Here is an 18,584-nt window from a genome sequence, read left to right on the forward strand (position 1 = left end):
CTTGCTTGTTGGATGCCTCCTGAAGATGTGATCAGTGAGTGTTGCTCACTTGGTGCTGCAGATGTGGTCAGGGTGTATTGCTCGCTTGGTGGATGCTTCTGCAGATGTGGTCAGGGTGTGTAGCTCGCTTGGTGGATGCTTCTGCAGATGTGGTCAGTGCATTTTGCTGGCTCAGTGAATGTCTCCTGCCGGTTGGTCAGTGTGTGTTGCTCACTTTGTGGACGCCTACCTCAGGCAGAAGGGGGGTTCTGTGGTAGATGCTCGCTTGGTGGATGCCTCGTGCTGCAAGAAACGCGGTTCTTGCGTGGTTGATGGCTGTTGCAGAGAGGGTTGAGCAGGAGGTGCTCGATGCTGGCCTTCTGCAGCATAGGGCCGAGTATGTTAACTTGTTGGATGCCAGCTTCTGATGACGTCAAGTGACGACGATCTCTTGGTGGCTGTGCAGCATTGGCTGCTGACATGAACATGCTGAGCTGATGGATGACAAGTTTGCTCAGTACACAGTCGAGTGGAAACTATCTCGCTTGGTAGATCGAGGCAAAAGATCAGGAGACCTGCTCCTTTTGTGGGCATTGCGCGTCTTCCGCTTAGGGAGCGCTGTGCCAGACCAGCTTGAGAAACCTTTGGAACTGAGAGGGTTAATTTGGAGATGCTGTCTTTAAGGGTGAGACTGAAAAAAGTAACTCCTAGTAAATATTATGCAATCGTGTTTTGTTTGCCTATTCGAGTGAAGGCCCCTCCCTCCCAACCTAGCTTCCCCCTTCCGTGAAATGCCACTTCCCTGAGGGGGGTGCCATCTTGACACACCAGGAAGTGCAGCAGCTGTTTCTCATATCCGCGGAGGTTTGCAGAAAGGTGTTCCTTGAGGCCAGGGTGAGGCAGCAGTAGAGAGGGTGTGACCGCGGGGACAGGGCGAGATGGAAGCGATCGGAGCCTGCAGGCTCCTGCAAGGCGGGAAGAACCGGGCTCTGTAGATGAATGTCTTTCTTTCCATACCAACAACTAATATTTCTATACAGGGCATCGCGCCGCCTCGAAGCACCTCACCCCAGCGATGTCCAAACATACCAGAAAAGGACACACATTAACTTTCCGGACTTCATTTCTATTTTAAACAATGCTGGACTAAAACATTCATAACCATTTTATTTTAGTTTTCACAGTAAGTATTTATCTCTTTTCGAGTGAAATTCACGTGTCCTCGGTGAGGTATTGAAAAGTCGATATTTACAAACCCAAGTGGGGAATAAAGGATTGCGACATGTTAATGAGTGTTGCGGGATGATTCGAGACGGTGTATACACTTGCATCTCTAATTTACCTTTTTATTCAAGGCCCGACACACTTTAAAAAGTACAGTTAAAGAATCTACTAAATTTGCACTGAGCTAAACAAAAAATACAAAAGTAGAAGATTTTCTATATTTTGGTGCACTACTTTGATAGGAATACAAATCCTGTCATTAGCTGATTTAATCAACTCTTATATTATCTGGACCAAAACGTTTTGCATTAATGCAAACATTAACGATATTTGCCCAGTTTTGTTACGAGTTTGATGGTGAATGGGCATATTACTTAATGATTTTTGCATTCCGGGAACCAGCTTTGTGGTGAAGATTTTATTGTATTGTAAATGTATTTATATAGCGCTTACTACCCCGGTCAGCGTCAAAGCGCTATTTCAGGAAGTACCACTCTACTCCGGAACCCATAAAGATTAGTAGTGAACTAGTCATTTGAGTGGTGGATATTTTAGTCAGTTGTTTGGCTCGAGAAGGATAGTGGAGGGATAGAAGAGGGAAAAATGTTTTCATTTATATAGAGCTTTCTACCTTTGATGGGGTGTTAAATCCGCTTTTTCAGGAGTAGCACACTACTCCGGAACCCATAAAGAATTAGTGGTGAATTAGTATAGTGAAATATGAAACTAATTTGAGTGGTGAATATATTAGTCAGTTATTTGAATTGAGAAGGATAGTGAAGGGAACCTTGAATACTGTAACGGTCAGTAATATGTACATTTATTAAGCAGAACTAATGAATATATATTTTTAAAAACCTAAATATTCTACACGTTTATACAAAGCAATACACATATATAGGTACATATCTATAATACAAATAAATGCTTATATACAGAGGGATATGCAGTATATTTCTATTTGAGATTGGTTGTTTTGTGGGGAAGAGGCAATTCTTCCCCACGTAACCACCATACTCGAACAGACTTGAAATACTTTATGAACCTGAGAAGGATTAGAGGCTGAGGGGACAGGCCGCGATTCATGGTCTCGTCTAGTTTCAAGATCTCTCAGATCGCTGCTATGAATGCGTTAACTTGCATAAAACCTTTTTTTTCTCCTCCTTTAGGACAATACATTTCATAATACGAAAAGCAGATTTAATCAGTAAAGGAACTTTATTGTTAAGTTTTGCAGTTTTACCTAGAGTTTGTGTTTTGTTTAAAGAAAGGTTGTATTAGGGAAGGGAGGTGACGTAATGGCCAGAACTGCCGATTTTGGGAACCGGGTTAATCTCTCTGCTTTGTCTCAATATCCTGTAATTCTGGGCAAATCACTTAATCTCGTGCTGAGTGCCTACCATAAAAATGAATGTGTCCTTTTGTACAGTAACTGGTGCTCATGTAAAGCGCTCCAATACTGTTGGGTCGAGTTTGCGCTATATAAAACTGCAGAGAAAATTGCTTAGACTCTGCCTCTTGACACTAATGGATGTCTGGTTCTGTTACAGACGCCTTACTGGCTGACCTGGAGTCTACGACGTCGCACATTTCCAAGCGTCCAGTCTTCCTTGCGGAGGAAACGCCTTATTCCTATCCAACTGGAAACCACACTTATCAGGAAGTAGCTGTCCCACCACCTGTGCCCCCGCCTCCGTCCAGCGAAGCTCTCAATGGATCGCTGACAGATCACCACGATCAGTGGCAAAGCAGTATCCCCGGGTACATCTACCAGCAGGTAAGAGGGCACAAGTACATAGCACCTGATGAAAATTCAACAGTGTCTGACATTGAATCGGTGAATAATGAATAGAAGTCATGAGATCGTGCTGTCCACAGCTAAACGCCATTTACGTCACCATCCTACTGAGAGCACGCAAACCATTCTAGTGAACATAGACATCCACACATCGTTGTAGGTATAAGGGGCATGTAGGGTGTCTGATCCACTGAAGAGAAATATCTCACCCTACCGACCCCTTCACTCACAGTTAAAAGGCCAGAGGCCCAGGAGCAGAGTCTGCGAACTTCCTGCCCATACCCCTTTAAAATAGCTGTCATCCATTAATAATCCATAATTAACACGCAGTGATCTTAAAAGCATCAATAGGCAAAGGAACGTGCCAACCCTGCACTCTACAAAAAGCTAGTAATACCACACAAGTGACTGCGGTTATTATATCAGCACACGTTACTAGTCATTGAAGTGAGCAGTAGCGCTGTCCCCGCTTTATCGCAGTAACTTGTGCTGCTGAAAGGATTCTGGTGCTACTGCACTGGTATTCAGGCATGGAATAAAGTGCCTTATAAGCCATCGTTTCGTTTTTTATACTGCGTCTTTTGAAGACCGGGGAACCGGAGAGCCAGACCCATGGAGGCAAGAGGGCACACACTACTACCCGCTCCTCTGTGGACCCACCAATGATTCCATTTCTTCTCTGGTCTCTGCTGCGCTTCATGCTAATGGATGCTTGGTTGCCTGTGTGTCTGTGGTGCCCTGACTGTTATGGTCCTCACCACACTGAAGATGCACCAGACTTCAGATTTAGAATCCTCCCCTCACCCGGTCATGTACAGATCGTCCACTCACCTTTCGTGGACAATACCATGGAAGCATAGTTACATTTTCGCACAGACATCCTAAAGCCACTTTCTGACAACATTGTTCCAAAATATAGAGGGCTGGAAATGCCCGATAACAGAAATGGAAAAGGTATCACCCTGTAGCCTCCTTGTGTCCAATGAGCACCGCAGCGTCTATCTGGATTGAAAAAGTATCTGCAGAGTCAGCATCTTGAGTGCCTTCCCATCCTAAAATAAATAACTATTTAGAGGCACCGAGCTAAATCACATATTTATTTTGAGTTCCCGATGACCGGGTAGCTGCACGAATGAATATAGATTCTTAAAGGGCAGCTCCACCCCTGCATAACTATTTTTTTTGTCTCATAAGAAGCGAAGTGTCCTCCAGGCTGTGTGTAATGGGGCTTTCAAACCTGTGCTTTTTAATCTGCCCATGGTATCCCTCCCCCGCCTGTTATGTTTTCCTGGTGACTGGGGGGGGGGGGGGTTTAGGACTGTGGTTTAATAATGCGATGTTGGTTTCTCCTGTCATACTCCGCCAAAACAAATGTTATGTTATATCGATTTATAACGCACAACACACATCCCAGAAGGAATATCCTTGCGTGGTCATACAGGTGGGGGGGGGGGGGGGGGGGGAGTGAGGAGTAGCAGGGCAAATCAGCGAGGGAGGCCCAAAGATCTTAAAGCACTGCCACTTATAAGGTAACCCTTAAAAAGACATGTTTTCAGGAGCTTTCTACATTTCCTTCGACTCGTAGTGTGCCGCAGATTCAGAGGGAGTGCGTTCCATCGCACGACGACCAGATGCGTACTTGAGCGGCCTCCCAACCTGGTCCCATATATCCGCCTAGTACGAAGGGTCGCTTGTTTGGCTTGGGTTTGTGCAAGTAAACTCTACTAAGCAATAGTGTGGACTTACAGCATGGAGGGTTCGATGGATGTGCTGGGCAGCTCAAAAAGTACTCATTTACGGACAGGCAGCCGGAGCAGAGCTTTTAAAATTGGCGAAGAAGGTGATCTGCTAGGTAGGTTGCAGATTAGACGAGCTTTTCTGTATTTTAATAGATTGCAAATGTGAGTATAAATAGTTAATAGTAAATGTAAATAGTCTGTAGATAGCTGTTTTTCTTTTATTCTATGTTTTTAAATGGGGGAGAAGGGTTCCAAGTTTCCACTCTTATGTGGCTTTATGCCATGCATGAGGATATCCCATGTATACAGTAAATGTCTTTACAAAGACAGGCTTTTGAACTGCACCTGGGAGTCCAAAGCAGGCTGCTACTTTTGAATGCATTGAAAGGCTGAACGTGGCCTCCCTTTCTTAGTTCCGCCATAAATACAGAGGAGATTGGGCATTCTCAAGACCAGTGGGTCAGGTTATGTTATGGACCTGAAAGTGTTTTTCTAGATTGAAAAAAGCTGTTCGTCTTAAACTCGAGGACTTGTACCTTAAGTAATGTGAGTTGTTATGAAAATAGGTAGATTTAAAGTTTGGAGAAAATATGGTCCAGTTAAGAAGTTGGTGCAAATTTGTTTTTCCCAGTAGAAGGTTATCCGGGTGGCATCGGGGCAGGGTCTTATGGGTACAAATGATTTGTGAACTGTTTACTCAGTTCTTCTCCAACCGCTTTGTTGCTTACTCCTCAATCTGGGCATTAGGAAACCCGCATTTTAATTAAATGGTATCATGTTTACTTGTTTTTGTTAATGATTTTGTTACAGTTGGGATTACCTAAGGAATGTAAGATGGTATTCAGCACCCTTGCCTCACACACCATCACCCTTTACGCTTAGTTGAAGATTGTGCAAATAGGCATTCTTTTCCATTCCTTCATGTGCAGCGGTTTGTTCCCCTGTAGGGCCATACCTGGGAAAGAGTTTGAATGTTTGTTTTTAAATTATAAATATATTCTAAACGTATCTGTGATAATTGAAATGTGCGCAGATAGGACTTTGATTCACCTATAACTAAAGTGTAGTTTTCGGTGCTGCTCCATCGTCACCTACAATCAGAAACCGCTCGGAGAGCTGCTCCGTCATCTTGGATTTCTTGGATGGTATCTGTTAGTTGGTGAAGGAAATTTTATTTTGCCTGAGCATATTCAAAGGAGAGGTATTGATGGTGGGGATACTGATAAAGGTACAATATTGTTCAGCTGAATTGGGCCCTTACGAGTCGTGTGCCCCGAAAATGAAAGCACCTTAGCGTGGTATTTCACTCAGGCCTGTCCTTCTCTCTTCAGATAGACATAGTGGTTAAGCAAATTCATTTAAATTCTTTTTGACCCGAAATTGTTTTAAAACCGAACAAGTATTTTAGGGATGATGACATCCTGGTTGTGGCATGATAGGGTTATTTCCTCAGCTCCATTTTCTCAATAATCAACATAATACAGCAAATCTGTGGTTAAGAACCAGGTGAAATATAGAGTCCGCACTTTTGTAGCTGCTCCTGGAGACTGCAGGGTCAGGTTCTGTGGCTATATTGGAGCGGGTGAAGGTGTACGCCACCTCTTGTGTGGTGGTTCTTGGCACTCTGAAAATGCCTCTTGCAGATGGTTCGGCAATAAATCTTTGTGTTGGAGTAGATTACTTCTCGGACAGATCGCCTCTAGAGGACTTAGTGCCCCGGCATGTCATCTGCTTTTGCTTCATATTTTCATGCTGCTGCTGCATTCCCGCCTGCAGGCGTGAGGTATAGGGTTTCATATTTACACTGATGACCCACAGTTCTTGGCTCATGACAACTGAGGCAATGGTGATGCGTTAACGGACTTGGAGGAAATTAACAGTCTCCTGAATGAGACGCCGCTTTGGATCTGGGGCTGGGGAGTGGTTCGCCCTTAATACCAGCTAGTCTAAGTTGAGCTAGTCCGCTCTTAGTCCTCTATTCCAAAGCCAGTGGCCAGCTTATGAAAGCATGTGGATTGGGTAGTCTCCTATATAATTTTGTCCCAAGAAGTCCGAACTCTGAAATTTGTTTTATAAGCATTTATCTATGAGAAATCAGCCATCACACAAAACAGGTTGATTTTATATCCAGATATTGGCTAAGCTACGCCATTTTCTTGAGGAAAGGGTCATTGTCTCTAGTGTTTTTATGGGACTTTGCATCGATTAGTGGAACACCTTGGTTATTGGTGTATCCAGAGGGTTCTAGGATGTCTGAAAAGGATCTAAAACCACTCCGCCAAGGTGATTCTGATTTTGGATGTTGGAATTATGTTTCGCACAAATTGAGGAAACTTTCCTGACTGATCACTAAAAACAGAATGGTTTAGACCCTTAGTTATGTGGATAGAGCCTGTTGTACAGTCCTGCTTAGAACCTTGAGATGTTGACTTTGACGTTAAACTCAAAAATAGCTGTAAGAACTTCATGTATGCACCTCCTGGTGAACCGTCCATTTTAGCTTGTGCGCCATCAGGAGCCAATTGCTGCTTGGGTGTGAAGCTGCGGAATTGCCTAGTTGGGGAGATCAAAGTGTTTAAAAGACTGAAAACCTTTAATTTTAGGTTGGATGTTTTCATTGGTTTAATCTGTAGTTCCTGTATACCATTCTGATTTTGTCGTTGTCCAAATACTTATGAACCTGAACTGGAATTTCCCTGAAAACCATTAGGCGGCTCTGAATGGTACTTAACTAGACAGCCATGTTAGAGTTCAGTTTGAAAGCCCAAGAACACAGAAAAACGGACCGACTGCTAAATACTCTTCTATCTCACTTTTTAAAAAAACTTTATTTATCATTTTCCAAATAATAAAACAATGATGTATCTCTTGTTACATAGCATAGCATGTAAATAATGTCAAAATAGGAGAGCGTGCGTACATAACACTTATCAAAGCATATTATGGCGTTCAGGCAACTGAGAATCCGTGTTCTTTACCAGAGGAGTTACATGTGAGGCACATGGCTCAGTATGGGAAGATGGAAAACAAAAGCGGCATAACAATGGCATACACAATCATATTGATATGACATCCTGCATGTGATAACCTAACAATTAGTCCCAAGAAAAAAAGGCCCCAGGGGTCAAAGGAAAAACCAAACGAACAAGTAAAATACAAATGCATAGTTATATAATTGCATAACCCCTCAGCCAACCCCCTCAGGAACTATGTGGCTTTCTAGCTGAGACTGACGTTCAGCAGGGATCTTGGCAATGTAGGAGCGGTATGGCCCCCAGATATCAATAGGTCGGGATGGACTGGGGACCTGTGTAGAGTTCTCCACACAGTTAATATTGCAAAAAGCCATGCTCCAGAGCCACGACTTCCATCTCGGAGGCCGTCTATCACACCAGAGTAACGCAATTTCCCTCTTTGCCAGCAGGAATCCCAGTGCTGCAAGTTTTCGAACAGTGCCCAGCAGTGTGACAAGTTTTCAAACATAGCCCAGCAACGCAATTTCTGGGGTGGGGACCAGGTTCAAGCATAAAATGTCACAAAAGTACGGTGTACCTGAGACCAATAATCATGCAAAAGGGGACAGGTCCAGGAGAGGTGGGCGAAATCGGCGAAGGGGGCCCTGCACTTGGGGCAGTGGTGGGGACGACTAGGGTCTATTCTAGGTGAACGTGATGGAGTGTGATGAAGCCTGCGGAGAAATTTGAAATGGATGAGTTTGTGTCTACTGTTTAGGGAAACTTCCTTTGTAGCTCTGCAGCACTGTTCCCATTGATCATTGGAGATGGTTTTTCCGAGATCTCCCTCCCACGCGCCATGTACTTTAACATCTAGAGTGGGGATTGAAACACTGCACACTCTGTATAATTTAGAAATTAGGTGCGCTCCCGATTGGTGCTGAATGAGGAGTGTAAGCGGGGGAGCAGATTCAGGAGCCAGTGGAAATGTAGGAAACTAAGCTAGCAACATGGATCGCAATCTAGTCAAAACAAAGGAGTCCATGAACGAGCGGCCAATGAACCGGTGGTCCTCAGATGTAGAAAAAGCATGGCCCTCAGGAAAGAGGTCGCCAAAGGTGTTAATGTGGAATTTAGCCAATGTGTGTTTAACTACTGATTCCCTGGTGATCGGGAACCAAGAAGCATTGGGCAAAGGAAGGGCCGGTGAATACAATTGGTCCAGGCAAAGAAGTCTACGCAGCCTATCCCAGGCACAGCAGGTTGACAAGACAGTTTGTATATCCAGGGGATCTTGTGGGAAGCCCTTAGGAAGAACAGTGGAGAGGAGTCCAGGAAGGACAAAATCCGCTTCGGGTTTCAAATACAGAATGCGGGCATCTGGGTGAAACCAAGAGTACGCATATGAGCATTGTGCAATTAAAAAATAAAGATAAAAATCAGGAACGCCGAAGCCACCTCGTTCATATGGGAGAGTCAAAACCCTCCATGTGACACGTGGATTATTGTCTCCCCAGACCAATCACAACAGCAAAGAACGCAATTGGGAAAAAAAAATCTTGGTGAGAGGTATTGGGATATTATTAAAAAGATATAAATAGCAAGGAAGTACAACCAGTTTAATTATGGCAATTCGCCCAGCCATAGAAGGAGGGAGGCAAATCCACTTCTCAATCTGGTTCTCTGGTAAACCAACCGCGCTACCATAATTTAGTCTAATGATGGCGGCAGTATCCAGATGGATATGGACCCCCAAGTATTTGACTGAATCGCGACTCCATTCAAGAGGGAAAGAGCATATCCATGCGGTAGTGCTCGGGTGAGCGGAAAGATTATTGATATGTGCAGTTGATGCGAAGACCAGAGAATTTGCCGAAGCGAGTTATCTCCAAGATAAGTGGTTCAAGGTTAATGTGAGGCATTCTGACATATAAGATATCTTCTATCTCACTTAAGATGAGGACAAGATTCAACATACTCAAAGCGAGGACTTCTGGAACAAGGACTTGTACAGCAGACTGCACCATCTTCCCCTCCAACTACCAGTTACCTGCTGACACTAGGAACCTGTAGTTGTGCAGGCCTTGATATTCACAGTTCACAAAGATCAAATGGAGACTGTCCCCATGGCTGCATATCCCCTTACTCTATAAGCCACTCCATACATGCTTTAAAACTCAACCAGCCACTTCGCCACTCATTAGTAAATTATCTCAAAATTGCCCTGTTCAAAAAGGCCTTTGACAGTCAATCAAAACGGGGGAAAGGCATAGCCACTGCTCCAGCTGCAAAACAAATATTGTGTGATGGATAAATCATGACAAAATAAACAGTATGGATAGAAACGGCTTCTTTGTCCTGCTCTGCAGAACGAAATGTATTCAACAGATCTCTAATGAATGCCTGTTCTTTCCAATGAGTGACGAATGCTTCATTGTTCATATTTTATTACAAGTAAAAGAACGTGTGTTTTGTATGTTAATTATTCATAAATATTCTTTTTCTTTCACGGATTATTACATTTTTGCATATTTGGCCTTTGATTTATAAAGGGACAGGAACTGCTTCCATTCAGACTAACTAATTTCCATAACTAATAACCTGTATTGTGCTGAGGTACAATTCCCAGGCACGTAGGAGGTGCAGCCTAGTGGGTATGATTTCGGGTGAGGGTTGCGTGTCCTGGGGGCTCGCCACGTGGTGCAGGCGCAGTCAGCATTTAACATTTTTAGATGCATCTTCTACTGCTGTGCCTGTCCTGACAGGCTGATGTGGGGTCTGCGCAGAGGTGTGGAATGTTTTGTTTGCCGTTATCAGCCTCAGTCCAATGTTAGAGATTTCAGAAACGCCCAAAGAATGGCAACTCCGAAAGAGATGACTTTTAAAAAGGACATTTTTGATAGATAAGATACAGAGCTCTCATTGCTGCTTCCAGAAGGCAGCATGACTCCTGCAGTAATTGGAGAGGAGCCGGGTTGTGGTACAGTAGACCGAGATGGGCCCCAAGAAATTCCAAGATTATTTCCTGTTCATGAGATGGTGGTGCTTTGAAATGCTTTCAATGAATGACACTTAAGGTTCCCCATTGCGTATTCTTCGTGCCTAGTTATTACCAATGTTTGATGATATCAGTGTGAGCAAGGTCTCTGTTTTCAAATGATAGTGGCTGTTGGTGTGGTTACCCTGTGGCTTCCAGATGGAGCAGAAGCAAAACTCAGTCGTTCCAGCCTTTTAAGGTCTCTGCCTTGTAGCACTTACATAGCACTTTATTCCACTGGCGTCGTCTGAAGCACTTTTCTGGGCTGGCGGGTGAGAAGCTACCCAACTTGTTAAATTACTGTGTTATGCTTTAGTCTGGTATTTTTTGCCCCTGTCCCAAGCACTTCTGGGAGGTCTATTAAGAGACCTGCGTTTTTTTGTTGTTGTTCATGCTTGGCGAGGGTGGGTTGAAAGTTGTAGTTATGTGGGAACAGTAGTGTATACAATCTTCTAGGTTGTCAGCTATTTCAGTTTGCGTTGCCCTGCATTCTGCAAGGGAATTGTTGTAGAGTTCACCTTTATAGTATGACCAAGGTGTAAAGCATGCATGCAGGCTGCTGGGGGGAGGGGGGGGGGGCGGGGCATTCCTCAGGTTGTAGGCCACAGGTCTGGGGCTGCACTTGGGCAAGCTTGTGAGGCAGGAGGGTTTAAGATTAAAGTTCCTGCTTGTTGTTGCATACCTTCTCTGTCTGGTCTCCACGGAATGAGTGTTGACTTTCTGGTTACAGGATGTACCTTCATTAGGAAATATTGTTGGAAGCAGGGTCATGGAGTTGGAAACCTACCGATCAAGGCTACTCTTCAGCTCTACAGTTTTGTGACTTGAGTCCCTAAAGCACAGCAAAGAATTGGACTCAAGTATGTGAATACCATTGACTAAGAGGGTCACTTGCCAAGGAAAAAACCATGGATGCTTTTATTGCTCACCTGTGCTATCAAAGCATAGTAAATCCCGTATTTAGCTCACCTGAGGCAGAAAGCCGGGTGATAGTTTGCTCGCTGTTTTAAAAATAATACTTTCACTTATATTTTCCTTTGCACCTGTTTTACTGTTTTATATAAATGACAAACCTGTGACTCTCTCCTATTGCCCGCACTGTCCCTTCCGTTTTGCCATAGACTAATTGGGTTCTGTGGCCGGAGACGTCTCTTGTCTCCTGGGTTACACAGCAGCCTGATTCATTAAGAACTACAAGTCCCAGCGCTTTTGCGCTGTACACGGGACTACAAAGTAAGATGGCCGCCTCTCCGTGCAGCGGGCGCGCCGCTGTCGCGCCGAAGTAGAGCCTAAGTCCTGCCCGTCTGCGCCAGGCTGGGCCATGGGGCCACCAACTCTACTTTTGATGGCCTCACTTCTGTTTACCAAGGTACGACTATTACATATGCTGCAGGGGATTTGATCTCCCATAGACATGTGCCAAACACGTATTGCTCACCTTGCACTTTTCCCATTCAGGGTTACAACTGTAATAATTGTGGATTCTCTTTGGGTAGGATGTGCAGGTGTAATAGGTTGAAACGCCCGCATATATTTGGCAAACCGCTTGTAACCAAACCTTCCTCTACTATTTCCGAACTTCATTTTTGGAGTATAAATTGTAGGACTCTTCCAAAACATAAAAACGATTTTTTAGTCGATGAAAAACCGGATGCCATTTTCCCAACGGAAACCTGGCTCCACGCGAGCTCCGGACCTGACATTGCTTTTGCAATTCCCTCTGGCTATGTCATGGTCAAGAGAGACTGAGATATTGGCAGGGGAGGTGGCATTGCCATAATATTTAAATCTAATTACAGTTGTAAATTTGAAGCGTTTCTGCTTCAGGGCTGTGAGGCTGCCCAATTTAAATTAGCAATCAATGTCCAGATGACTTTATCCGGTTTATTGATATACCGTCCTCCAGGGAATTCCAATATATGGGCGACATCCTTCTCGGAAACTATTGCTCCATTGATCCTGAAAGCCGGCAATTTCACCATCTTGGGGGACCTGAATTTACATCTGGAAGACCCTCTATGTATTTATTTTTTATTTTTTTTTATTTTTAGAGTTTTCTATAGCGCGAACTTGAACCGATTAGGTTATCAGAGCGCTTTACATAGCACCAGTTCCGTTACAAGTTATCACAGCAGTTTACATAGAATCAGTTACGTTGCACATTTCAGGATCTTGAACCGATTAGGTTATCAAAGCGCTTTACATAGGACAGCCTTCGATGTCCAGTGCCCTCCTCCGCCGTGTAGCGGGGGACCTCTTCCAGCCCTCCGAAGTCGTCGAGCTGTCGAGACTAGGCTCCTGGAATTTCAGCTGCCCCTTTACAACTAATTTGTTTGAGGTCATGCAAACACTAGTGATAAGGGTCAATTACGTACACATAGGAAGGGATATGACTGGCCAAACTCTAGAATACGCATAGGGGTGGTATATGGTGTAAGGACTTCAGCGAATACCAAAGCTTAACATTATTGCAATTGGTCAAAGGTCTACTGCATACACTAATGATTAGAGTCATCTCTACACACATAGGGAGGGGATATAGGACTGGATAAACTCCAAGAGTCACATAGGCATGGTAAATGGTGCTAGGTCTAAAGCAGATACCATCAACTAGAGTCACTACACAAGACAAAGCAGAGTTCCATAAGTGTGGATGCAGCCACAGCACAAAGGGAGGGTGGGAGGGATGCAAGGGCATGGAGAGAAGGGGAAGCACAACAGGGAGGAAACATTTGAGGGTCATCCACAGTGAGAAGGGCTGAGGCCAGGGGCATGGTAGGGGGCAAGAGCCCAGAGAAACTGTCCGAGAACAGCAGCAAAGTGTCGGTCAGAACAGAGCAAAAGTCAAGAAGTCCAGCAGAGAAGGTGGGAGCCCAGGTGAGGGATCACGCCGGATGATGCATTTGTTAAAGTTCTAACATTCTCCTCTGCACAGTGAAGGGACTGTCCATCCATCTTGTTTAAACTTTCATTGGTCTGAAGCTGATGCACTGAATGGAGAAAGAAATTTCTGGGAAGAGAATTCGGCATGATGGGCCTTTTGATGATCCCTGCTGGACAGCTACAATGCTGAACTGGGTGCACAAGGAGCTCAGGGAGGTCTTGTAAAACAGGACTCCTAGAATGTTTAATTTGCAGAAGACTTCCAGATGACGGCACACATTGATAGCAAAAACCATCACCCAACAGCTGACATGAATGGGGGTTCCACTTCATTCGCCTTTCAGCGTATTCACCTGGGCAACTGCACTCCCTGTTTTGTGGTAAGAGTTGGCACATGGTGTGCTCATCAACAGATGTCTGCAACATAGCTGAACAAGACTCTGCTTTGTGGTTTGAATTTTCTTCTACCATCTTATACTGTGTCTGCACGGGAACGCTCGCATTCTGGGGTCTGCCATTGGGTATCTCTGAACATGGATGCGAATCTTCATATGTTGTCTTCTCTAAAGCAGTGCAATTATGAGTTGCCAAAGGCTCAAGCTCATAATGCTCATGGTCGCCTTCTGATTTTGGCACTCTTGCATCCAGCTGATATTTGTGCCCAGAATGCAGTTTGCTTTGAATCTGTTCTTCAGTGCCCGAAGCCAGAGCCTGTGAAAAGGCTTTAAACTGTAATTTTTTGGGGAGAGGAATTTGCCCGCAGGTTCCCTGGGGCCCCAGACAACGGCACATGCACTGGAAAAAGAAGGTTGCAAATGCCCAGCTGATGCACATTATTAGCATCATGAAGGTACCTAGCTGGGTGTATGCCAATACTGTGGAGGGCATCATCATAGCTCCAGCAACAAAAGTGGTCAAGGCAGCCATTGCAATCGCAGATCCGAGAGAAGACCACTTTTCCCTCTCTGTCTGGGTCAGGAGCTAAGCGATAGGCAGCCCCGTAATGGACAGCAAAATCCACGGATAAGCCAACAGCTACAGAAATGGTCACAGATTCTAACACATTTAGCTCCCAACCGAGCAGTACCAAGGAACCTACTGTAACAAATACGGTTCCAGCGATTGAAATGATTGCATACAAACTTATAATGACATTCCATGTTGTAACTAACATTACGCTGAAAGCAACGGCCACAGATAGCCCCATTGCAATTAAAGTACCATCGGAAAGGCTGTCCTGCAGATCGTAGAATTCTAGGTTGCTCACAAACCAACCATGACTGAGGCCAGCAGGAGCAGTTGCTAGCTCAGTTGAAATCCACAAATCCACTTCTTTGTAAAATCGATGCATTTTCTCATAGGCCAGGGTGAAAAGGTAGGTACTTTGAAACTAGCAAAATCTTTTTAGCGGATTTAGAAGCTCTAAATATCCTATTGTGTAACTCGGGATCCACGCATTCTGCGGGGCATTTGTTGGACCCTGTTCTGTCGAACCTTGCACATGATTGTGAACCTGCCGCTCGTCCTTTGGAATGGTCGGATCACATGGCAGTTAAATTTTCTCTCCTGCGTACAAAGAACACAGCATTTGATGCTACTGATTCAGAAGGAAAATTACGCTGTTGGGGCAAGCTTAATATCACGGAGCTTAACCGGCATTTGTCTGACACTTCACCAAATGTTAATTCATCTCTTTTGGTGTCGGAGGCGGCAGTCTCCAAATGATTGACTACTGCTGTGAATAAACTCGTTCCCCTTGCACCCTTGCATTCTCTGCCCCACCGTCATCCCGCGGCATGGTTCTCAGAAAATTTAAAAACTACGAAATCTCAATGCAAGGTACTCGAGAGACAATGGAGGCGTTCCTGCTCTCCCTCTCGCAAAGTGGCATACAAGGTGGCTCTTAGAGATTATCATAAACAATGCAAAATCGCTAGAGCTACTTACATTGCCAACACTATAACACATGCCCAGAATTGTCCGCGTACACTTTTTTTCTGTTGTGAAAAAATTGACAGGTGCAGATTCTATTCCTGCCCCCCCCTGTTCTGAATGAGGTACAATGTAACTCTATCGCTGAGTTTTTCATCACCAAGGTGGAACGCATCTACGATTCACTGGGTCTTCGACCGTAGATCTATCTTCTACGCTTGCGCCGGTTCAAGACAGTCAACCCCTCACGATAATCAAACTCTCCGAGTGGCTGCTCTTCGATGATGTCTCTTTCGCTCATTGTCTTGAGAGCATCAAATCCGGTTCTCCTTGTGATCCTCTACCGGCAAAAATTTTGAAACAGCTTGACCTGGACCCTCGTCGCGTGGTGATGAAGCTCCTTAATTCCTCACTGATAGAATCATGTGTTCCACAGAAATGGAAACACGCGATGGTAGTCCCTCTGCTGAAAAAGGCTGGAGCGGATGCTTCTAACTTATCCAATTTTAGGCCCATTTCGTTGTTGCCTATTTTTTCGAAAATTCTAGAAAGGCACATTAATTCACAACTAACTCTCTTGGTAGAGAGTTCGGGCTTTTTACATCCATCACAATCTGGATTTAGAGCACACCACTCCACAGAGACTACACTCTTGGGAGTTACTGAGAATTTACGGCACGGTATCGATCGCGGGGAAACATCTGCACTTATCCTTTTGGATCCAAGTGCAGCGTTCGATACTGTGTCCCATTCCATTCTTCTCGCATCTCTCCAATCTCTGGGAGTTGGGTGTTCAGCTCTGGCTTGGATTGCTTCTTTTTTAAGTGAGCGCACCTTCCAGGTTTTTTCGGCTAAAGCATCCTCAAAAACTTGTGCATCGGCGAATGGCGTTCCCCAGGGGTCTATTCTTAGCCCATTACTATTTAACATCTATGTTGGACCCCTGGCCACTATTGTGGAGGAAGCCGGTTTGACCACCTTTTCTTACGGCGATGACACACAAATCATCTTCTCCCTTTCTAACAGGGAAGGTAATAATACTTCGGCTCTTAAGCAGGGCCTGTCTCAGGTGGCAAGGTGGATGCAGGAGAATTTCCTTAAGTTAAATGGAGATAAGACCGAGATTGTAATCCTGGGCAAGGGTAAAGATCTTTAAGGTCCTCAACATTGGCCCGAGAGTGTGGGTCCTACCCCGCAACCCATGGCCCAGGTTCGCAATCTCGGATTCCTAATCGACGAAAAGCTCACAATGTGGCAACAGGCTGTCAAGGTGGCTTCTATCTGTTTTGCAACCTTAAGATGGCTCCAAAAAATCTTGTGGATGCTTCCTGCCTCTACACAAAGGACGGTAGTCCAGGCTTTGGCAATATCTCCTCTGGACTACGGGAACGTCCTTAATCTTGGTGCCGATTTGACCACTCTGAACAAACTTCAGGTTGTTCAAAACGCAGCCGCACGGCTGTTACGCAATGATCCTCGGAAAACATCTGCTTCTCAAGCCCTTTGTGATCTGCACTGGCTGAAAATAATGAATAGAATCCAATTCAAGGCCTAATGTTACATCTTTAAGATAAAACAGACCTCTGCCCGAGGTATCTACAGAATCTCATTCATGCCTACAAACCTAGTCTCAGTCTGAGATCCTCAGGAAAAGGAGATTTCACCGTTCCTAGATTTAGGTTATCGAAGATGGGCGGCCGCTCTTTTTCCCATCTGGGCACCAAATCCTGGAATGCCCTGCCAGTGAGGTTGAAGTTGGAAACAGATCCTCGGTTTCGCAAGGGCTTAAAAACTTGGCTTTTCCAGCAATAATTTTGAACAGTAGTCTTTGGTAGCTTCACTTATTGATGGGTGGTAGTTCTTTCTTCTTCAGTCTATCCCTTGGCGCATGGAAACCCACTGCGGGTAGCCGTGGGCCTTATAAGTTTAAATAAATAAATATTTGAGGTAAAAACTGATCAATTGGAATGGGACCAGGAGGTACTCCAATTAATATTGATTCAAGAATTTCCATCCATCACTTTTATCCATCACAAGTGAGGTTCCCTAAGTGGCACAGACATGTTCAGACTTCAAGCCCAAGCATATGCGGCTATAGTAGTTCAACCTAGCTCTCATCAATGAATTAGAACATTATTGTGATTGCTTCTGGTTGCAATCAGAGGGGCATAACCTTAGCATTTTTTAGCTGGGCTGTCCCTTTTATGACGATGCCATGATGGATTAAGTTCTGTTTTTGCCGAGACAAGCTAAAAATCATGTTAAGTGCTCTATGTATTTGCCGTGTTTAAGACTGAACCCCTTCTCTCAGTTGCTGCCAGTGAGAGGCACTTCTCATTGGCCTTTTCTGTACCCAACGATCTTGTCCCGTTGAGGGCCTGTAGGTAGAGCTAAAATTAAGCCTTATACAGCACTAACACACTATATAGCCCGTAGTCTCAGAGAAAGGCAACACATGAAAAAACCAAACCAAGACTTCTTTAAAAAAAATACAACAAATTTGTATGAATTCCCATCACTCACCATTCCAGGTGACATGCTTCATCATCTGGGTCTCCTTTAACAGGGCTAACACTCCACCCTAATGATGGAGGAGCCCAAGGATGTTTTCAAAGTTCGTTAATACAGATGTGCGCAGATATTATTTATGAAGTGTATGGGAACAAAAATGCAGTGTAAAAATTATATATAAAGTGAATAATAAAATTGAAGCGTTATCAGACACCTAATTTATTCTTGTCTGCAACGTACAATCATTAAAAACAGTGCAGGGGCATAGTTTTAATAAATAGTCATCCCTAGATGTATACTGGTCAACATGTTTCAGCAGTAAGTGGTGAAAAGGACACCCGTGCTTTCATCAGGACCCAAGCAATAATTAAGCTGCTCTGCAAATAGTGAAAAATTAAATGAATACTGTAAAAGGATACTCCGTGGAATAGACTTTCCACAGTAACAATTCCTTCAACCTCTTGGACGATCTAAAAAGAAAATAAGAGGTATACAGAACAGAGAATCTTGGAAGGAAAAACAGAAGT

The 18,584-nt window shown here is 44.3% G+C and overlaps 1 protein-coding gene and 1 pseudogene across 2 annotated transcripts in view; one reads left to right on the forward strand and one right to left on the reverse strand.

Moving 5' to 3' along the window:
* Positions 1 to 18,584, forward strand: part of PXN (paxillin) — a 333,296-nt gene that overhangs the window by 156,610 nt on the left and 158,102 nt on the right. Inside the window, exons 1-2 of one of the 2 annotated variants that reach the window (XM_086942872.1) lie at positions 867 to 1,162; positions 2,754 to 2,980. Coding sequence is in view for 1 of the 2 variants with exons in the window: in XM_086942871.1 (XP_086798997.1) it covers positions 2,754 to 2,980 (227 nt within the window). In the remaining variant the exon portion in view is untranslated. Of the gene's footprint in view, positions 1 to 866; positions 1,163 to 2,753; positions 2,981 to 18,584 lie in introns of those variants that run through there. The other variant, XM_086942871.1, reaches the window with a different exon arrangement.
* Positions 13,576 to 18,584, reverse strand: part of LOC147679352 (protein dispatched homolog 1 pseudogene) — a 29,811-nt pseudogene continuing 24,802 nt past the window's right edge.

The sequence above is a fragment of the Lissotriton vulgaris genome, chromosome 11, assembly GCF_964263255.1.
Source record: "Lissotriton vulgaris chromosome 11, aLisVul1.2, whole genome shotgun sequence".
NCBI lineage: Eukaryota > Metazoa > Chordata > Amphibia > Caudata > Salamandridae > Lissotriton > Lissotriton vulgaris.